This window comes from Lissotriton vulgaris, unplaced genomic scaffold (assembly GCF_964263255.1).
Source record: "Lissotriton vulgaris unplaced genomic scaffold, aLisVul1.2 SCAFFOLD_262, whole genome shotgun sequence".
Taxonomy (NCBI): Eukaryota; Metazoa; Chordata; class Amphibia; order Caudata; family Salamandridae; genus Lissotriton; species Lissotriton vulgaris.
In genome coordinates this window covers 1,056,594-1,080,091 of record NW_028253771.1, presented here as the reverse complement: position 1 = coordinate 1,080,091, position 23,498 = coordinate 1,056,594, and the positions used below count along the sequence as shown (strand labels likewise).

At 42.2% G+C, this 23,498-nt stretch overlaps 1 protein-coding gene across 1 annotated transcript in view; it reads right to left on the bottom strand.

Annotated features, from left to right (window-relative positions):
* Positions 1 to 23,498, bottom strand: part of LOC147660770 (transient receptor potential cation channel subfamily M member 2-like) — a 979,384-nt gene that overhangs the window by 585,600 nt on the left and 370,286 nt on the right. Inside the window, exon 18 of the mRNA XM_086951478.1 lies at positions 11,969 to 12,081. Within this exon, the coding sequence (XP_086807604.1) occupies positions 11,969 to 12,081 (113 nt within the window). The remainder of the gene's footprint in view (positions 1 to 11,968; positions 12,082 to 23,498) is intronic.

The window sequence follows — 23,498 nt, the reverse complement described above, 5'->3', positions numbered from 1 at the left end:
TAAGAGTCTAGTTTCAGTCAATCGTGGATAGGCTCCGCTGCATGGTTTGTAGTATGTGGTGCAAGTCACCTCCCAGTTCTGTCCCAGAGGTGCCCTGCTCCCCCAGATATGCATCTGCCCCATCCTTTCTCAACCTGGATGATTTGCGCTGATCAAACTGCACTTTTGATTGCGTTTTGTCTGGCTTCCCTATAGTGTTGTCGTATGCAACTTGTTTTCACAGCACCCTGAATTGGCAGTCTTTTAGGTCATACTTAGAGTAATGTTTTTTGCCCCAGGAACCTCAAACAATCACTCTTAGCTGTGAGCCACAGGGGTTGGTGCGCCCACCGCTCAGAACCTTCTCACCTCGAATTGGTGCCAGCGGCGCTGCCCCCCACCTAGCAGGCTCCAGTGGCGCTATGATTGGCAAGATACTGTAAAAATGGCTCCACTCACCAGTTACGCTTCACACGTTTTGAACTCTCCGTGCCTTGTGCAGGCAACCCACCACAGGAGCAGCAATGGCATCAATCCAGCTGCCCAACCAAGGCCCTTCGCAAGGTAGCCAGCCGCCCCAGCAACACAGAGGTTGCCCATCCAGATTGAGCGATTCCTGAAAGACCCAGTGTCACAACGCTTAAACACCGCTGGGTAGGCCTGGCGTCAAGTAAGACCCCGGAGCCATTATTGTGGGGAAACCCCGTGTAGACCGGTCAATTCTCGCCGATGCAGCATGACTCAGCCCCGCGATTGAGTGGAGCTTGGGTACAGCCAGGCAGCAGGCCTCCGGTCACTCACCGCGATTTCCCTTGCTCACGCGGTCCAGGCCCGCCCTCTCCGGGAGACAGTCTCCTCAAGCAAATGCAACAGTGCAACGGTACCTCAGGACCTGATGACTAGGGGTGTCCGCCCCAGGCACCACTGCCAAAACAGACCTCTGCACGCTGCGCCCTGTTCAGCGGGCATTTTAAGGAATGAGAGGCGCTCCAGACGTCGTGTAGGGCTCGCCATTGCTTCCGGATTGAGCCCACGATCCACAAGGTCTGTGTGCCCACCTGGCATGATCCCCTCATCCGAGGTTTATTAGGCGGTGATCTAAAATCCGAGTTCTTGAAAAACCCACCCCTTTCCCGTGCACCAGCACTCCAGTATGTATTAGGTAAAATGTGATTTAAGAGACGTTTTAGGAATATGGTTCAATGCATGATGCAGACTTGTAATGTAGATCACATGTCCAAGTCTGAACTTTGAGATGGTTTCAACTCGTGTATGCTTTCATTTTTGTGCCGTTTGCTTTTTGGAAACAGATTCGGAAAGCCAGAGCCAAGCGCAGCATTTGGTAAGGTCAGTTCAGGCGTTCTGCACGTTTAAGCCGCTTTGAGTCTTTTCACTCGCAGCGGCTTAAACGTGACGTGCGCACGTTATCTCCTGAGTGCGGTCGGCTATTTAAACTGCACCCAGGCTTCCAGAAGTTGCTTTACTTCCACACCAGCAAGGAGAAAGGTCGCGTCTGGAGGCTGCTCGGCTGACTTACTTGTTAGAAGACAACCGGCTCCTGGAAATTTCTTTTGGGCTCGTCCTGCGATTCGGAACCCTGTTAAAGACAAGATGAAAACCTGAGATAAGCACATTTAATATTTGAAAAGACAGGCGCCCTACGCAAGAAAGCCTAGAATAATTTTTGGAACATTTTCGTTTTCTACAAGTAAAGGAGAACTATTTGGGACTTGAGAAAGCTTTGGTAAAACGAACATTTTGGACATTCTAAAAAAATGAAAAGAATATTGTGCAAGAGTTGTATTTCAAGGATAAATCATTGCAAGAATACATTGTAATGATAATGATATTTTAAGTTTATTTCTTTAATGAGTCAAAGTCATTGGGTCTCTGAATAGGTGTATGTGTGGGAAGTGCCTTTTGTTTTCTCTTCGTGTTTTACAACAGGTTTTGGGACACAAAAGAATTCATAGAATCCACTAAAATCATCTTTTGAAAACATTTGCAAGTAAGTCCCGGTGTCAAATGGGAATAAAACTATTCTTATAAGAATATTTACTAAAGGACTATTTCTTGTTTTTTAGATTATAATGCAAAGACCATAAATCCTAATCCAATCCAAGAACACCAGACCAGAACATCAGAAGACTTCCCAAGACAAAAATACTGGACTTAGGACAGAACAGCTCTGATCGCAGGTAGGAGTCATTTTAGTGGTAAAACTGCTCATATTTTTTAGAAGAAGAAACACACTAGATTTAAGAGTAGAAAAGAAAGGAGGACGTAATGTGCAGATTAACTAAATCATTCCCACTTGTTGTTTCGCAGGTCGACAGCAAGTTAAATCCTACACATCAACGTCCAGTACCGGCCCTCCTCCCAAATTCCTAGTTTTAATCTTAGCTGTAATTTAGAGTCAGCCAAGTTTATAGTTAGTCACTTGGGAAGTTGGTCACTTGCGTCTCTGCGAAATCTACTAAATCATCCTCAAGATTCAGTGATAAGGTAAGGGACGACGTAGTGTGAACTTGACATCACCATGGATCGAAAGGTAACATTCGGATGCTGGTGCCCTGGGCTTTGTGTTATGCCCTTTCAACAGTCTATGGCCATGAAAGCAGCAAGTATATTCAGGATTGCAGCAATGTTGGCGGGAGCACGATTACATTGTAGCCATCTTGTGGCCAGGGAAGCTTTGCCCCCGGCTACTCTTAACTAATAACTCACCTAAAAGCTCCTGTGTGCCTATGCTGTGCTGTGTAATTGGATATATGTAGCATATGTATCATTGAGGTGGAACCCCTCAGTCCATCCTAGCCCAGGGGGCAGGCAATATATCTTGTGTCCTGTTGCCTGTGTCTGGGGACCAGTGGATGGCTCACATCACCCAGTCTAATCCTAACCAGCTGGTTAGTTCTGTTGTGTGGATGTTAGGGCACCCTTTGCTTCTGTGCTCTTGTGAGCGGGGTGCATTGGTACTCCTCAGATGCAGGGCCCAATCACAAGGCATGTCAAGGTCATGCGGCTACAAAATGTCCCCCCCCACTGTCATTTAGCGCCTGGAGCGTGTTCCATGCTGCAATATCAGCACAAACAGCACCACGCAGTGTGCCAGAGGGTGCAGCTACTCGATTTGACTTTGCTGCCACTCTAGTAGCTTTTCTGCTCTAGCGGCTTTCAGACCGCAAATGGTCATGGATGACTGTTAAAAAAATCTCTCTGGATGTCTTCCTAGTGACCATAAATTGCACTAGGGGAGGTCAAATCTCACTCACACTCGCCAACTTACCTTTCTGGAGCCATGCGTGAGAGAAGATTTCACCAAAATTGACATTTTAGCTTTTGGGGCTCAAATGCGTGCAATGGCAGGGCAGCCATCTTTAACTGAACTTTCTTTCATTTGAAGAAACCATTTCAAAGATGGTCACCCCATTTGCATGAACACTAATGGCAGCCAGCAGGGAAAAACAAACACATTGACAAAGCCAATAGCTTTCAGGGCAGAGACCTAATGGCTCTTCCAATGCTCACTTACATCAGCAGTCAACACAGACCTCTGCTATTTACTGCAAAGAATACAACCCGAAGGACACAATCCATTTTCCGTATCAGGACGTTTCTTGGGCCTGCTGCATCTCTTGGCCTTTCCAAGGGCTTGAGCTAGTCTTTCCTCAGGCCCTTATCCAGTCTTGGCCCTTTCACCTTCTCAGGCACTTTTCCAGTCTTGAGCAAGTCATCTCTCCTGGCCCTTACTCAGCCTTGGGCCTGCCCCCTTCCTTCTTTTCAAGTCTTGGGCCATCCCCTTCTCTTGGCTATTGCCAAGTATTAATCCTTTCTCCTCTGCTGCTTCTTTTCTATGGTGGGACCGACCCTATCTCCTGCCCAGACTGGTGCCTGGCCCAGTCTGCTACTTTTCCATGGTTTGATCTGCCCCTCTTATGGCACTTTGCAGTGTTGCCCTATGTTCTTGTCAAACCCATAACCAACTTTAGGTCATCCTCTTCCTGTGGACATCATGACAAATGTATGGCAGCCATCACATTATTTTTAAAACATTGTGTTTTGTGGCTAAGAAATTGAGGTAAAGAGTGCTTGCAGTGATTTCACCGCAATGACTTTGTATTCATTCCTCAGATGTGGACATTATGGTATAGGATATAAGCTGTTTCATGGTGGTGAGAACACCTCATAAAAAAGTTCTGAAATTACAAAACTCCAAGAATTGATTGTTGCTACGAGTTCGGGTATGTTTAAGCGGAGTGATGTATCTTAGTAACATTGTGGGGGTGCGAGCTTCAAATTTTCCAACAATCACTTTGGCAAATAATGTTAAAATACATTAGACGACAAGCAGGGCGCATGAGAGGGGTTGAAAGGGCAGTGGCAGGGGAGAGAAATGCGGAGAAGGTAAGAGTCCTAAGTGAGAGAAAACAATATTTGGTAAAATAACCAATGTTTTTTGGGGACTTTCAAAACAGAGCAGAGGGGGGTGTTTTTGTTTGTGTGCATGCAAAAATCCCAGGTGAAAGCACCTCACTATACCCTACTGTAAGTCCCTGCACCAGACTATTCATCAGAAAATACATTTATTTGAAGGTGTCACGCTCCAAACCCCCTGTGAAGCTATGTCCCTCTCTCGCCCTCTCTTTTGATCATGTTTACGTGACATGAGACTGCCATGCTTGTCCTTCTGTTGTAATACAGCCGTGAAGAAACCTGCACTCACCTCTTATCGGCCGGGGAGTCATGCCTTTTCACTTTCACCAATTGACGGCTCTCCGCGGTGAGACACTTTCGAATTTTAGTATCTTCCCTGTTGAAAAAGCATCATTATGTAGAGTTAATGAAAGAAATATCAATAATTTGTATTATGGAATAAACATAACAGCAAAATTAAATCAATACCATTTGGTGTTGTGTTTGGTTAAAATGCCATAGATACATATTTGGGATGAAGTTAGAGAATCATGCTCAGGGATGAAAAAAAGCTGTAGTCAGGAATGTGCAAGAGTGAAGATGAATTTACTTCATCCTGGAGCCCACTGGACTGAACTCCAAGCAGCGACCACTGACAGTACAGGACTGCACTGCACGTGGAAGTAAAACAATACTGAACACACGAGAAAAATGTAAAGCAAAAGTGTGATGTGAACAAAATAAGTGGGATAATAGAGCCATGTTAATGACACAAGACCTATATAAAATGATTAAATGGAAAAGATGCAGGCATACACCTTCCTTCCTTATTTTAACCACTGAACTGCTGAGGCTTTTTCACCAGAGTGCTGAGCCCTTTTTTGTTGCTTGAGGTACTTTATGCTCAGGTCTCCATAAGGTTTTTTCCAAATAAGGTATCCATGCCAAATGTGTGCCCTTTTTTCCCCAAACTCATGGGAAATATAAAGGTACCTAGAGTTTGTAGATTTCCCTGGAGGGAATCAAAGAAATAGCCGAAAGATGCCCTCATTTGGAGTTTGTTAGGAAAAAAGTGTTCTGCAAAAAGGTGTCTTTTGCCCTAAAAAGGCATCAACAAAAGGTTTGCTGAGGTTAAGACACTTTTATATTAGTGTTTTTATCTAGGAACCTACATCGATATTCCTATTTTATGCCTTTGTACGGTTATAATCAATAATGTCCCTACAATGGCATAAGAATTATATCCACATCTAGCTGTAGTCCATGCAGTCACATTAAGCAAGGCTACTTCCCCGGACTCCTAGAAAGCACAACGAGTTCTCTAAACACACCAAACCTCCAGCAACCTGGGAAATCCCCATTTGCTTTTGTTTTGATTGGTCATAGAACTCCTGCGAGCACTGTAAGAACGGCCAGTTCTTAGTGACATCTTTATTGACGTCTTATGTCCAACCTTACGTCAAACCCGGCACCTTTCAGGTATAAATTTACCAACGTTGCCTTAAGCAAACACACGGCGGTGGTTTTGGAGCAGAGCAGCTATCTACTTGCCCGAGAGCCCAGCTGATGCGAGAGCCCACGGACGCTGCCCCTCCTCTTTGACGCACTGAGAAAGACGCTGTCTTTCTCCAGCCGAGAAAATCCAGCTCCGGCGTTTCCAGCCTACCCTTGCGGGTTGCTGGAATATGGAGTCCTGAGGAAAGGGATACCAGACCTCCCACATTCTATTACCAAGGTACGGAGCTGACTAAACCCTTAAAGAGAATTCTGGAGTCAGATTCTTGGCAAAACAAACTTAACTTAAACTGCTACTTACTTACTCCTTCCCACGTATTAGGCTTAGGTCAGGTACACCGGGGTAGGCGTATTTTAGAAGCACCAGTTGAGTACGTTAGTCTATGTATATATGTATGTATAGATTTTATCCATTTTAAGTATCTTATGGCTAAGAAACCATATCAATGCTTTTACAGTATTATTTCATAATACTCCTTTTACTGTACGCACTTTACTTTAAATTAAGTATTGCAATTGTGGCAATTCATTTCTCTTGCATGAGAAGGAAGACTGCTCAATAAATTATACCTTTTATTGAAAATGCCTGTCTCTCTTCTCTGCACTCTGGTGAAACTAAGTACGCACAATTGACTGAGTGAAATAGCGGTCTATTGTTTTCACACGACTCGAGATAAACTCTTATTCTGAGGGAGCAAAGTTGTCATGTTATATGGTTGTCAGAAGCTAATCCCTTCTTGTCAATCCAGGGAGGTTACACTCCTCCTCGTTTATTCGAGAACGTTTCTAGTGACCTCTGAGCTAGCTGGCAAAACTTCAAGTCTAATATAGTCAGTAGAGACCTAGTCGACCTCAGTCCTACGTCTACACTGCTGAATATATTATTCCAATGCGCAGAGTCTATTGGGAATATAGGAACTACACTACAATATTATCAAGAAAGGGCGATACATTATTGCCGCTTTTATCGGAATGGGTTCTGTCGCTAATGGGCTTGATAATATGCCCGTGTGAATTTCCATAGAAGCCCAGGTTCTGGTGTTAACCTGGGCTTCTATGGGAATTCACAAGGGCATATTATTGCTGCTTTAGCGGCAGTTTCCTGTCGATAGAAGCTGTGATAATGTATCACCCTTTGTTGATATGGCCCTTTCTTCCCAGATTGTAAGAACATGCACAACTGAATCAAAAAACTATGTTTTAACCACAGTTTGACAAATCTTTCTAAGAGGTAGCCCATTTTTCCGAATTTTGTGCTTTCAAACTACTTACAGGTTGTGGCTGAAACCTCTGTGAAACCCATAGGTCTTCCTACAAACCATGGTGCTGCTGGCACCTGGTGCAAGAATCATTTTTGGCGCCCCACACCACATGAACGCCTCCTCGGAATCTCACTACGATCGGGGATAAGTGTCCCTCATTTCTCCAATAATAAATGTTTGGTAAACAGAGCCCAACCCTGAGGTCGGCACCCCCTCTACAGGTCAGCTCCTAGTGCGGCCGCCCCAGTCGCACTCCCTTAAAACCGAGCATGCTACAAAGCTATACATTTCTGATAAGTAGACAAAAATCAGAATTGAGAACAGGGTCATTTCTGTGGAGTCCTCTAGAATGTCCAAAAGAAACAAACTGTTGAAATAAAAAATACTGAAAAGGAGTAGGAACAAACAGCCATTCGTGACAACATTTTCATCTATAACTTCTTGACACGATGGCTGGTTTAAGCAATATACCATTATATACATTTGACTTCTGGTTTTAGGTATTTGTAGGGTTTGTAGGATGTCCAAGACAGTTACCCAAAGCCAATAACTGAGCAGCACTTTGCCCTATACTCGATACACAATTAAAAACTATTGCAATTCATTTGGTAAAATATAAAGAGTGAAAAATGGGTGTGAAGGAAAACTTTGTATTTCTGTAATAGACACCACTAAATGAGTTTAGGAACAGTGTTTTTTTGTACACCTCTTCTCGGACCCGTCAGCCTTAGGGTGTCTTCCCCCAAACCTTTTCCCTACTCCCCTCCCCTCCTATTTTTCAGAATTTGTTGTCGGCCTTAGGACTCTGCGCTTTTTACCACTGCTAATCAGTGATAAAATGCTTCTACTTATTCGCTAAACAATGGAAAAATTCGCCTATACTTGATTGGCATCTTAGTCATACTAGTATTACTCTGAGGGACTTAAGACGGTGGTCAGACTAGCATCCGATCATCACAGCGGGAGTGGGACCACCCTACAGGTAGTCGGAGGTCCCACCCACCAGATTAGTATGGAACCGTTATGTAGGCAGTCAGCTCAAGCAGCAATCTAAAAAGGGATGTTTTTAAACATCCATGCAACGTGTGTCAGTCACCATGTGGTGCCTGGCATCCGGTGCATGGATATTTGGGGAGTCACCCCCCCGGGCATATAGCAGAGATCCACGGGTAACAGGGGCCCTACTAGGGCTACTAGTTACATTCCAAAACCTCAGGGAGCAGAAAACTGTTTGGTCCTCTTTGCGTTGGGGGCAAGGCCATGCCTTTGGTGGGCAGCCACTAAACCTCCAATCAGCCTATGGGAGGGAGCAGGATGGCTGTCTTCTACGTGCCGCACCCTATGTTTTTTATGAATATTGTGGCATATTTACAAAAGCATTTTTGCAGTCGGACACGGCTTGAATCCCAGAATTGTACCATTACCGACTGCAAAATGCTTTATGTGCCTCATTAAAATGAAACGCGGGAACCCGCGACCCCAGCGCCAATTACGCCGATGTAATTTTTTTAATGCTTTTTTGGGCCCTGGGGGTCCTTCTGGGAGCCCATGAGCAGGCCTAGGGGATCCGGGTGTTTCTATCCTGCCCCCTTCTCTTGTTTTATATCTTAGTTTCTCAGTTTTCTGGTGACTCGCTTCTACCAAGTCACAAGATGGCTGCCAACACTTCCTGCTTTGGAGTGTTAGCAGCCAATCACAGTGAAGCTCGTGCTCGGGACTTAGGCTCCGCCCAGATATCAAAACTTTTATTTTTCAATATTTCAGCAAATACTAAACAGATTTACACCATTTAAAATAAAGTTGCTTTCTGATCCAAGCACTACCTTTCTGCCAAATTTAGGGTAATTCCGTTAAGTAGTTTTGGCTGTAGCCTTGCACAAAGTTTCCTATGGGAAAAAGATTTCTTGAATTTTTCAACTACTGAACAGATTTACAAAATAAAAAAATAAAATTAAAAAAAAAGGTCGCTTTCTGATCCAAGCTCTACCTTTTTGTCAAATTTAGGGTAATTCCGTTCAGCAGTATGGGCTGTAGATAGTCGCAAAATTTCCTATGGAAATTAACATTGAGAAAATGCGTTTGGGGATCCCCCTTTTTTCTCAGCCTTCGCTTGACGATTCACCCCCAAACTTTCAGGATAGGAGCTGACCTGGATAGACTTTTTTAGAATTTCAGGAAGATTTGGCAAACAACGCCAAAGTTATTAGCAAATCAATCCTATGGAAAAGGGGTTCTAACTATAACTATCTTCTGGCTACCACCAGTAGGTAATGTATGTATATTATATATATACATATACATACACACATATATACATACAAATATATACATATACATATATATACACATATACACACATCTCTCAAACAAGGTTGCCCCACCATTGAGAGCGCACTCAAGAACCAGGCGAATGACGCTGTTTTGAAGCAGTATCCTTTATTACGGCAACCGGCATAAAGTGTCCTGAATCGTTTAAAACCCTACGCGTTTTGGCGCTCCTGCGTCTTGTTCACGGGCATCAGCATGTCACCTAGGTCAGAAAGATTGAAAGTTCAAGTCCTCATTTTTTGGCATTTTACTCAATCTAAGCAATTTAAACATTTGTAATTGTTAAATGTTTACATTGAGTGAAATGCTAAAAAAATTAGGACTTGAAATTTCAATCTTTCTGCCCTAGGTGACATGCTGATGCCCGTGAACAAGACGCAGGAGCGTCAAAAAGCATAGGGTTTTAAACGATTCAGGACACTTTATGCCGGTTGCCGTAATAAAGGATACTGCTTCAAAATAGCGGCATTCACCTGGTTCTTGAGTGCGCTCTCAATGGTGGGGCAACCTTGTTTGAGATATAATATATATTTTATAATAAGCAATTATAACAATTATATTTAGTAACATTGTCAAATATTTCGTATGAGACAGATGAATAAATGTAACCTTGTGAAAACTTGGGCTTTTAATTTTTTCATTAAAATTAACAAAAAATGCAACACCCCCAACACTTACACTGCAAAATAATTTACTTTTTCCTTTAATGTGGTATGTAGTGAAACAGCTCCAGAACACCAATAAGGTCAGTGCCCAACCCCTACGATTCGGTCATTTAAATTAATGACCTGTGACGCAGTTTAGTACACAGTGAAAAGGTTAGTATGTAATGAAGTCACTGGAAGCCCCTGAAAATTGAATAACAGTTATTTATTGTAAGTCCTGGTAAATTCACGCCAGCCATAGAAAAGATGGGCTTCATCCACTATCTTTCGAATCCAGACTGCACTACCTGCCCAGTGCTGCTGTCGGCCAATGGCTGACGCGGCGCCTTCCTTTTTTGAGGAAGTGCGGCGCATGAAACGGGTTAAGAAAATCTCCAGACAACTTCCCCTTCAGTGGATAGTGTTGACATTTAGACACGATGTGGGATACATCTAAGGCTTATCAGGACATAGACAAGCACCTAAGTACACATTGTCAATGAATAGGTGGAGTTGCACCAAGTAAGTTCACTAAAGGTCTACAAACTGTCCATAAAATGCTATACAGAGGCCCAAGTGTGCAGTATACGTCTGTCTCCCATCTTATTTGTGTGTGGAGATCTCCACACTGACTGTGAAGCCTCAACACCCTTAAGTATATGTTTTAGTAGTAAATAGGGAAGGAACAGGGCAGAGGCTGCAAAATTGAAAATGCTCACTAGTAAAGGGGACAGCTTTAGTCTGGAGTGATTAAGACGGTCAGGAAGGGGTGGACGAGCATACTTACTAATAAATGGGAGTCACCTAGGGATGAGGAAGTAGCAGTTTAGGGAGGGACATGCACCCACTCACAAACGATTAAGCCTCTTGCTACTTACAAACTGCCCTTCTGAAGCTACTACAGCCAAAAAGGAACACAAAACGGTAGGAAATAACTCCAGCCTAGATTTGAAATAACATGTGCATAACAAATGGCCAACCACTGATACTGTAACATGCTCCACTAGAATATGAGCTGAAACCTTCATTCTGTGACACCTCCTGCTAGGTGAAAAATGGAATGGCAATTTGATAAGTAACATTCTCTTCAATGGTTCTTTCAAAGCACCATCACAATCTTTAACAAGTTTTTAAAGCTTGCCACAAAAACAATGGTTTGATGAGGTGAAGAAATAGTAATGTGCCTAACACTCAACCCAGGTGGCTATTGTGAAGGGGAATGTAAAGTTAACTTCTTTGACAGATTACCTCCAAGTAACATTTCAAGGAGAATCCTGACCAGCCTAGCCACAACGGGGTAGAATGTGCCTCAAAATGAAACCTCCATCAAGTGGGACAGCAGAAAGGTCTGTGACCAATCTGTATACACATTCAAACACTGCAGAGTCTTTATAGCCCGGCATACAGGGCCAGGAGTCAAACTCATCTTGTCACAGATTGTTAGTCCACTGTAAAAAAAAACAAAGCATTACAGCACAATTTCTACTAGGACTGGATTGCACAGGTTTTCCAAACCAAGCAAATATTTGTCTTTACATGGAAGATTCAGAGACTGGTATTCTGGAATTGTTCTTGTTTATAGCGACCCGAGGAGGCCATAATAAGACCTTGAGTACAAAAAAAACTGGTCAGCTTCATTCACTCACTGATATACTCACTGCCACACTCATTTACATGACAGACTTATTACAATATTATCCTTTACAACGCAGTCAAAATGGTGACCAGGCAGAATTCTTGAAATAAATTGAACAAATTTACATTTTATATATTAGTCTCTCATGTATGGATATCAGGCTTGTACTACTTATGTGGAGGTCTTACCTGAAGTTAAGGAAATTCGTACAAACTAAAGGGGGAAACACCATGCAGATGAGAAGCTGAATCAAGGTGTTGTCCACAGACAGCTTCCCCCACCAGATCTTGGTTAGAAACATCTGTAATGAGAGAGACAAACTGCAGTAGCTATGGACATGCTATGTAGATGAGTAATACATGTAAATGAAGATATCACATACAGGATTGAGCAGAGAAAGCTTACAGCATGATGCGCAGGCTACAAAATATCTTCCATAGAGCATCTAACCAGCAATGTGTAGTTCTGAAACTGGTTGTGTAGCTAACAGGGGACATGAAGACTTCTCTAGAAGATGAACCAGGATTGAGGAAGATTGAGAATGTTTCAGAAGGTCACAGTGATGATTAGCCACACATGGCTTGAGTGATTAAGTTATGACTTGGGCATACTGTAAAGAAACAGCCTTTGTTCTGGGTTCCCCCACTTTGTTTCCCCATGTTGACTACTAGGCACTGGCATAAAGTCTCTGAAATGCCCTAAACCTGCTAATCAGGACTCAGTTCATGTGCTCAGACCCTTAAAATGATATATGTTTGTAGGCTTGTCCCCAACTGGCATAGCTCGACTTACTTGTGTATGGTACCAGAGTACCTAGGGCCTGTAAGCTGAAGTGTTAGGCGGAGACCGCAGCACTAGTTGTGCAGTCACAAGTACGACAAGGTAAAACATGATTCCCATTCTGTTGCTGCAGAGTGGAAGGGCAGTTTAAAAACTGCTAACTTGACTTTGCCTTTTAAGGTAATGCAAAGCACAATCCTCCCTTTTTAATATGTATATAAATCACCCCTTAGTTAGGCCTAATAAGCCCTAATGCAGGGTGCTGCAAATTAAATTGTGGAATATGTCCTTTTACATGTTTCAGCAGTAAAAACCCTGAATTGTTGTTTTTACTGTGGAAAGGCTAGAAACCCCATTGGCACATACAGAGTTACAGGCAGATATCTCAGACCTGATAACATCTGATTGCGACTATTAACATTTGTACTGTACGGTTTCAAAGGAATCAGTGCTTCAAATCCGATTTCATGGGGAAATCGAAATGAAAGTCACTGGTTGGCAAAGAGTATCTAGAGAAGTTGCCACTTTAGGTTCCCCAAGATTTCCAGTGCCTGTTTACTATTGTACAAAGGGTGGTCCTGCAGACAGCATTCTGCCCTACTGGGAAGACATGTGAACGTCTCCCAGGCAAGGTAAGAATAGGAGCATGCATGGGAGAGAGGTATTACCCATCTCTTGCAGGAAGCCATGCAGGTGTTGGCACAAAAGGCAAGCTTCTACGAAAAGCTGCCTTTGAAGGACAAATAAACACTCGGAAGAGGGACTGCCCTATTGTTGACGTAGAGAGGCTGGTCAGGGAAGCCGAAATAAGTTGCTAACCAGGGATTCCAAGAGAGTGTAGTCCCGTTGGTAGAAAACACCTCTGGGTTGGACTAGGACCACTCCACACTGAGAAAATGTATTATATTTCAAGAGTTTTATATAGCGCTGGCTAGACCCGAAGGTATCAGAGCGTTTTACATGAGAATCAACAATGTAACAGAACAAGTTCAACAGATTACACAGTACATCAAAAAATAAGTAATACAATTAGGAGGGGAGAGAAAGGACAGAAGTAGTGGAGGGGCAGGGGAGGTGAGAAAGGGAGGATAAGGGAAGAGACAATAAGGAGAAACGAAAAGAAGTCGGTCTAAAGACCGACTGGGTAGGTGACGACCAAGGAGAGAATCCACGGCCCATCTCCTCTATAGCTTATCCAGGTAGCTCCATCGAGCGTCAGACAAAATAGTTCAGTCTCAATACATTGAGAGGGGAGAGAAGGAGAAACAAAATAGAGGGAGGATGCGGGAGGAGAGGACAGGAGTGAAGAAAGGAAGTGGAACAATGTGGTTTAACAATATAACCGAAAAAGATCTAAAATTACACATTACATCAAATAATCAGCAATACATTGGGAGAGGAGATAAAGGAGAGAGAAGAGTGGTGGGGGTAGGAGAGGTGAGAAAGTGAGAATAGGGGAAGAGACAACCGTAGTGTAGTGATTTTATCTAGGAACCCGAATCAATATTACCCTTTTATGCCCTTACACGGCTATAATCAATGATATCCATATAATGGCATAAGAATCAGATCCATATTTCAGTAAATCGCCCTTGCAGTCCCAAGCACGGCAAGAGCCACTTCCTTAGATTTCTAGAAAGCACAACGAGTTCTTTCAACACACCAAACCTCCAGCAACCTGGGAAATCCCCATGTGCGTTGTTTTGATTTGTAATAGAACTATTGAGAAGCACTGTAAGAACGGCCAGCTCTTAGTGACATCTTTATTGACGTCTTATGTCCACCCTTACGTCAAACCATGCGCCTTTCAGGTATAAATATACCAACGCTGCCTTAAGCAAACACACAGTGGTGGTAAATATTGGACCAGAGCAGCTGTCTACTTTCCGAGAGCCCAGCAGATGCGAGAAGCCCACGGACGCTGCCCCTCCTCTTTGACGCGCTGAGAAAGACTGTCTTTTCTCCTGCCGAGAAAATCCAGTCTCCGGCTTTTCCAGCCTACCCTTGCGAGTGACTGGGATATCGAGTCCTGAGATAGAGAGATACCAGACCTCCTACATTCTATTCCCAAGGTACAGTGCTGACTAAACCCTTAGAGAATTCTTGAACCAGATTCTTGGCAAAACCTACTTAACTTAAACTGCTACTTACTTACTCCTTCCCAGTATTAGGCTTAGGTCAGGTACACCGGGGTAGTCGTTTTTTAGAAGCACCAGTTGAGCACGTTAGCTAATGTATATATGTATGTATATATTTTATCCATTTTAAAGTATCTTATGGCTAAGAAACCATATCAATGCTTTTACAGTATTACTTCATAATACTCCTTTTAATGTACGCACTTTACTTTATAATAAGTATTGCAATTGTGGCAATTCATTTCTCTTGCATGAGAAGGAAGACTGCTCAATAAATAATATCTGTTCTTGAAAAGCGCCCGCCTCGCCATTCTCTGCACTCTGGTGAAACTAAGAACGCACGTCTGACAGTGAAATAATTGTCTAATGTTTTCACACGACACTAGAGATGTACTCTTATTCTGAGGGAGCAAAGTTGTCATGTTTATGCGGTTGTCGGAAGCTGAATCCCTTCTAGTCTGAGCCAGGGAAGCTGATCCCTTCCTATTCAGTCAAGAAAGTTTCCAGTGACCTCTGAGCTAGCTGGCGCAAAACCCAATTAAGTCTAACAGTCAGTAGAGACCTAGAAGACCTCAGTCCTACGTCTACACTGCTGTTTATGTTATTCCAATGCGCAGGGCCTATAGGGAAAATAGGAACTACACTACATGGTGCCCAACATTTGGTAAGGCGATAAAACTAACGCAAGACATTAGAGTAACTCAGTCGTGCTTTTTCACACAGACCCTTTTTCCCGTAAATACTCCAAAAGACGTATGGAGTGGGTAAGAGGTTAAAATCCGCCGGAACTTAGTATAAAGAGATTCCTATGTATTGTTTTTGGTTTAGTCAATGTTGAAGGATACAGTGTTCCAAAATATTGTGCATTTAATCTTTTGTTTCCTTGGAAACCTGCTGTGCAAACTTTTATTAAAACAATATCAGAAAATGGCGATAACAAGGAAACCGATGAAGCCGCAGTAGATGCGAATCAACGGGGTTTCGATGTTACAGGGTTTAGTGAACCGGGTGCAATTATCATCCCGGCAAACATAAGGGACACTATAACTTTAAAACTTATAGAAAACGGACTGTCAGCACGAGGTGGTACAGTCATTTTCGTGATAGAGGCACACGAATATCGGCAGACAGAGGTATTCTACACATGGATAAACTTCCCAGCGGCAAACGCTACAACACACGAATTCCACTATTACAAAATAGAGGAACCTCCGGAGGAATACACTCCTTTCGAGGACATTGAAATCCCATTAAAATACCAAGAGCACCTGCTCTGGTTTAAAGGCGCCCTAAAACATAATGATCACATCACCAGGCTCGGTCCACTAGGTAGACCGGGAGCAACGTGGCCGGTTCTAGCCAGCTACACACCACATCCAGACATTGAAAAAATGTCAGACAGAACTTTTAGCCCAGCTAAAAATACTAATTAAAATTCACAGACAATTAGTACAATATGTAGTGAGGACTGCAACAGTCCAACCAGCAGTTAACATTCAACAGCTGACCCCTCATCAGGGGAACACAAATAAAATTACACCACAGAACATACAATCATGTCTTGGTAAAACGCCTGCAAAACGGGAATAAATTCCATTCTGGCTAGCACAAAAAATAACTCAGATAGAGGCAGTATTCCCAAATACTACCCCTAGTGAGAAACATAGAATTCTGACTATCTGCCTTCCAATGGGGGCCGCACCACATGTGGAGGACTGTGACACTTGGGGTACAGTCTTTGCTTCCATTTACACAAAAACACACGGTGTTCCGTCTCAGGCGGTAATACCAGATGTACTAAGACAGATTCAAAATGAATACGGTCCGGAACCTGCTTTAACTCTGGGTATGAAATTATTGAAAGACTTCAAGCAGGTCTCGGCTATATTATTAGCCAACAAAAGGTGAAGCAGCATGTGGCGATCCGCCAAAAATTGAAGGAAACCGATATAACAGACCAACCAATTGAACTTGCCAGAATCATAGAAAAATCATATGAAGAACTAGGTAGAGATAGTTTGGGTAGGAAACCTGTAAAACACCAACTACTTGAAAATCCTGAGAAAATATTTATTAAAAATAATGTAAACACTCCAAAAAAGAACTGGGATGGAAATAAACAATCCAGTCCCAAAGAAAGAAGATTCCAGTCCAGAGGAAGGTCTCCTCGACGGAGAGAAAGAACTCCAAATCGAGAACACCAGTCTCCCCAAAGGGAGCACTCTGAGAAAAGATACAACCTTGGAAATAGGGATAATCTGAAGAAACTGGACAGATATCAAAGTACTGATACATGTCCCTCTCGATCTTTTTCGCAGAAATCGGAAAGAAGAGGACGGTCGGAAAACAGGGAAGAGCACGCCAAATCCAAAGACAAGGAACCTGCTCAAAGTAAAAAATTACAATTTCCTAGAAAGAAGGTAGCCAGTATTAAAATAATCGAACATGCCGAGAATACTGAGGGCACAGCTGAAAAACGGAGAGTGGGCACAGACAATGCTAGATAGCGCAGCAGAAATCAGCATAGCTCGCAAGATCCTGATGAATCATCTGGAGACAGTGGACACGAATGAATACATTCAAGTGGAAACTGCAGATACCAGAGTTAGCGAACCTCACAAAATATACGAAATAACACTACGTATAGAGGGAGATAAGACTAGGAAAATTAGGGGTCTATTTTGGGATAATCTCTCAAAAGGCTATGACATCCTATTAGCTGAAAAAGACTGGCCACCAGAGTTTGTCAGGGAGTGCCCTATGGCGAAGAAATTATTATGCCTGCCTTCTCAAATCATATTCCAATCCATAGAAAATATGTATATGCAAGAAAATGGGCAGTAGCTCAAGCTCCTGCATTATACAGAAATCATGTAGGATGGGATGAAGACTCCCCTCCTCACAAAATCCAGTCAAAACATGAACCAGCTGCACAAAGGCAGTACCCAATTAAGCAAGAAGCTAAACAGGTCAGGGAGATTTTAGATAAACTTTAATACAAAGGGGTGATTGAAACATGCACCTCCCAAATGAACAATCCTTTGTTTCCTGTCTCTAAACCAGACAATTCATATAGTCTAGTCTTGGACTACAGACACATTAACTCATCTTGCAAAACCTTTGCGGTACAAAATTCGCACAGTGCGGCACTAATGAATAACAGTTCGCAAAAAATACAAAACATTAGACATTTCTAATGGGTTCTTTTGTCAGAATATCGCACCTGAAAGAAAGTATTTGACCGCTTTCTCAATTATGGGGTCGCAGAAAATGTTTTGCAGACTCCCACAGGGGTTCAAGAATAGCCCAGGATTATTCTCAGCCAGAGTAACAGAGTTACTACAAATGTATGACAATGAGGCATTATCTTATGTCGATGACATCTATCTCACAGACGACGACTTGGATACTCACTTGAAAGAGTGAACACCATAATACTTGGGTTCGCAGCAGAGGGTTACAAATTCAACTTTAAAAAGTCACGAATTGCCCATCTGACGGTCCTGTTTTTAGGATACGAATTATCAAGTGAAAGCAAAAGCCTGGCAGACAACTTTTTAGAGAAGTGTGCTGTACTTCAAGCACCTAAAACGCTGAAGAATCTACAATCGATACTAGGCTTCCTGAATTTTGGAAGAACTTCTATTCTCAACTACGCAGAGAGGGTTAAACCTCTCTACGAATTAATAAAACCTGATTTTAAACCAATCAACTGGACTCAGAAACACAGAAATTTTGAGATCACTGCAAACAGACATGTTAGCTGAAACACGTGACAATACACGCAATCTTGTAATCCGAGTCATCCCAGGAAGATGCGGATTCACGTACCTGACCTCTAATGAGGGAGAAACGGTACCAATAGCATACAAATCACATTTGTACACAAAAGCAGAGAAATCATTCAGTCTTAAAGAAAATACTGTGAAGGCAGTACAGACAGCTGTAGCTAAAGAAAGAGCCCTAGCCCAAGGCAAAAGGATAACTGTTTTTACAGCAGAATCAGCCTTCGAGGCATTAAGAAGCCCAGTCAATCTGCCTACCGTGGCATTAGATCCAAAATGGATACAGTGGGAAAATTCTCTTGGTAAAGAAAAAGTGACATACTATTGTGGTCCGAAAATGAAAAAACGGAATGAGCTAAAATATGAAGATCCTCTGCCAATCGAAATTCTGCCTCTACAACAGTACTCTTGTATAATCTATACAGACAGATTTATTCAGCATTAAAATGTAGATAAATCCTACAATGCAGCATGCGCGATCGTTAAAGGTCGCCGGCTCTGCGGTAAATTCAGACCGAAAATAACAAAAACTGAATTACTGAGAAACTGTTCAGCTCAGCGAGCTGAAATCAGATCTTTAAAAATGGCGCTTGAAAATGCAGATCGTGAATTCCGACACTAATAGTGTGCGATTCGCATTTCTGCGTCAAATCTTACAATAATGATTTGCAGAACTGGGTTCAGAACGATTACAAAGAGGACACAGGTGCCACAATCAAGCATAAAATGCTTTGGAAACAAGTAGTTCTTTTACAGAAAGAACTACAAAAGACTCACGTGATACACACTGAGTCATCAACGTGATGGCGTTCACGTTGCAGGGAATTCATTGGCTAATACAGCCACAGCGGAAGCAAATCAACCGGTTTCCGTAGCCACAAAAAAGCATTCAGGAAAATACATAGACGGGGAAACCATGCTGGCGGTAAAAACGTCTTTAAAAGGAGACTGTGCAGCACTACCCGTGAACTATTCACTCAATTATACATACGTAATTGACGCAAACTCCGTTCCTTTTGCTCAAATCCCTGGAGTGGGGGATAGGGTAATTCCAAACATGAACAGGAGTCCTATTAATAGCAGACGCCCACATGGGTGAGGGTCCAAGGCACAAACAGGTCAAAGAATCCCTGACAGAATTACAATCAGAATACTGGTGGCCGGGGATGAGCGTGGAACATCATAAGTTTGCAAAAAACTGTCAAGATTTCAGCAGAGATCGCAGCGGAGAACTACCTTGCCCCTTGATGTAGTGAGCATAAGGCTATCTACACGTAAAATCCAGCGTCCCATTAATTTCTTTTTAAAGACTAATATTCACTTAAAATGCAGACCCCAGCGCTCGGTTGACGCCAGAACTGTTATAAAAGATTTGCGAGTCTTTACCGGCACATACGCAATAGCCAAGCTACATTCTGACCAGGGTCCTGATTTTAGCTCTCGAGCTTATAAGGAGACTATGACCAGCATGGGCATTGGGTTGCGGTAATCTTGTCCCTTCCATCCTGAGGGAAACGAGATTGTGGAAAGAAAAAACCGAGACAAAGCAATCTATAACGGCAAAGGTATTCGGTTCGGGTGATGGGTGGGTCCAGCATTTAATAAGTGTCCCACGTAGTCTTAACAATCTGCCAAGAAATTCTCTAAAAGGTTTCAGCCCGTACGAACTATTGTGCGGAACTAGAATGTATATTCAGGACTTAGTCAGGCTTCAGTGGTGGAATATAAGAAAAAAGACTGACTTCAAAGATCATTTGGCTATTTTACAGGACTTAAATGAAACAAGAAAAGCCCTGAGCAACGTAAAGATAAAACAGCCAACAACCACTGAAGAAACACCACCTGTCCCAGCAAGACCTGTCTGGATTCCAAAGATTGGGGATCTGGTCAGAGAAAAGATCGCGGTGAAGAAGGAATTTGGGCCTTCTTACAGAAAAGCAGTACCTGTCTTAGCCATCAACGGAACAAGATCAGTTGTACTACCGCCCCTTGCTGGTAAAAAGGAGAACCGAGTTGTATCCATCGACCTGGTAAAACCACAATCATGTGGCCAATAATAAGTAGTAGGCCCAGTAGACTCCCAAGAAATAGCAGAATACCTAAATTTGCTACAATCCAAGAGGTTCAAACTGAGAGACTAATCACATTTGATAAACCTACAGTAAATAAAAAAGGACTATGCAACAATGCCATGGAACTTGTGCCTCTTGAAACCCAAATTGAAACAGTTCGTCAAGAAACACCAGTCTACAACGAGGTAGCCTCAGAATGTGCGGATGGAAGAATAATTGAAAAAACAAATCCAACTATTGATAGAACTGCATCTGGCTACTTCATCAATTTCGATAACTTTTCTGTAGATCCAAGCGAACCAGAAGAAAAGCCAACAACAAGAATTTTAAAAGACAAAGCAACAGAATTCTTTGATCAACTAAGGGAAATCTATCTGAGTACACCATTGATTGAATTTTGGATTGTATTAGACGTATTCATACTCCTACTCTGCCTAATTTTAGTTCTAATTTTAGGAAAATTTAGAACAGTACAATGGACACAGCAAGTCAGAACATCAACTTGGTCCTAAAGCCACACAAGTCATCTCACATCGAGAAAAGAGAACTATCAGTGAATGTGACAGCCATTCCAATACCCCGCGGCATAGTTTGGGACAAAACAGATTACAAAATATATGGCCCGGTCGAGCTCCTGAAATATCCACATCAGTTTAAGGTTTCATTAAGTGACTTTGTTAAACCAAGTAAATTTTCTGATGATTGGGACTTTGAGAGCATTAATAATATGATGTCTGATTTATTAATGTCAGCAAAATTTACAGAACATGATTTACAGGGTTCATCGAACTATGAACAAATGTTTTGCTATAACCATTATGCACACCACTATTTGCATAAATCTGCTCAACCTAGAAATTTTTTAAATATAATCAATGGGAACATTGTGCAACACCACCAAAAAGCAGTTGAAAACATTTTATGAGAAATGTCCATACTTCTCAGGGTTTAACACAAGTGATGCAGAAACATTTTATGATAAAACAGGGATAAAAACATGCTGACAAATACTATACTGATTTATTCGGAAATGTTTTATGAAAAAATGATTACTTCTGGTTTTGATTTATGTAAAAATAACATTGAAACAAAAACCATCTGGGGAACAAAAGAATGGCAGGTACAAGGATTAGAAGCATTATTTCGAGCCTGCATGATCCCAGAACAAATAATGTTTTTGAATGACACAATTCAACAGACTACATGTCTTGGCCTAGCCAATATAAAAGACTTAAACAAACTGTCTATTCCAAAGCCAATACCTGATGATACAACCACAGATATTGAGATAGACCTATCCCAAATTTTACATCAAAACAGAACACATCCTGAATGGACAAAGTGGGTAATCTGGCCAACAGACACAAATAAATGTCAAGATAGATTCCTGAACAAAACACAGGGGTTAAAAATGACCAGACCAGACCCGAGATATTCCCAGAGACAACATCCAGGGATAGTAACATACAGTGTAGGGAAATTATGCCTTGAATGGCTACACACATCCACACTGGCAGAAATTAAGCAACATTTGACTTTACTTGAAGACGGTGCTGACTAGCGTGATTTCATAATGGGACCACGCAAACAGCGTCAAAAACGTTTCATAGCGGCTAGTGTATATGCGGCATTCAACGAGGCATGGAAAGTGATGCAAATTGAAACAGCAGAGAAAATACGAGAAATTGATCGTATTAATTTGGGAAAATCGCTTTCTGTTTTGGACAATGGGTTAATGACTGTCCTCCAGAATATATTCACTGGACAGTATTGTATCATCTGCTATCGATATAATAGATCAGGACTTGCTAATGTTACAACATGGTCAGTCCCAATTACGTTCTATTGTACAGCTAGGCTGGACGTTGCAAAACCTGCGTTCTGGCTATGTGCCATGGCATTTAATCAACATAACGTCATTATTCTCTATCTTTAACCTTACTGATAAACAAATCAGTTTGGCACAAAAAGGAGCAGACTATACGATTCTGAGCATTGAAAAACTCGAGAGATTACCATTGAAAATGTCAGAAAGACCGGTCATTGAATGGATAATACACGGAATAATCACAATTCCGATAACAACTTTCCAATTCAAAAAATGCCAGGAGTATATACCAGTAGGCCAGTATGAAAGGTTGGGTAAAGGGTACATTAAGTCATCATTGAAATTACCTTATACACACACGTTATAGTGACAAGGACAAAAATGTATTTCTTAGTGGTAATAATTGTAAACAGTCACTAAGCGGTTTAGTTTTGTGCCAAGGTATAAATTTGCATGGGGCCTGTGAGGGGACTTCAAATAACCTTTCATGCCACCAACACGGCACACCTGCAACACAAATAGAGCCATTCTTTAGACCGCTTTCTAACGGGAGTTACATTCTAATAACGGATGACAGCTGTTGTGGCTTGGTGCCAGGGAAAGCATATCTTATAAGCGTTAGTTCCATGGTCACTTGCTGTATGCAAGCATTGTATCCAAACGGCCCTCAAGACTCCGAGGCGGCGATTTGACCTCGGTTGAATATCTCTTCTATACGAATTGATACTTTAAGCAGAATGAAGTCTGTGCTTTTACAGACAACAGTGCCTATGACATCATCAAAAGAAACGTATGATCTGCAAGTTGCAAGGACGAAAGCAGAGATACATACCCTTTTATCAACAAATTGCCCCGTGCATTTCGCAGAAATGCTAAGCCAAATCCTAAATATGTTGGATGCCAGTGGTATCGCACATGTATTTAAGACAACTTTTTCGGGACTGTTAACACCCTTCAAAGCAGTCCTGGGCATCTTCCCGAATTTTGTCCATTCTGTCTTTGGCGGCCTTCCACTACTTTTGGGGCTCGTAGCAGGCATTTTATTTTTGGTTGTACTGCTCCGATATGGCAAGCCAAAACTCAGACAAGACTCCAGCAACAATGGAAGAAACGAT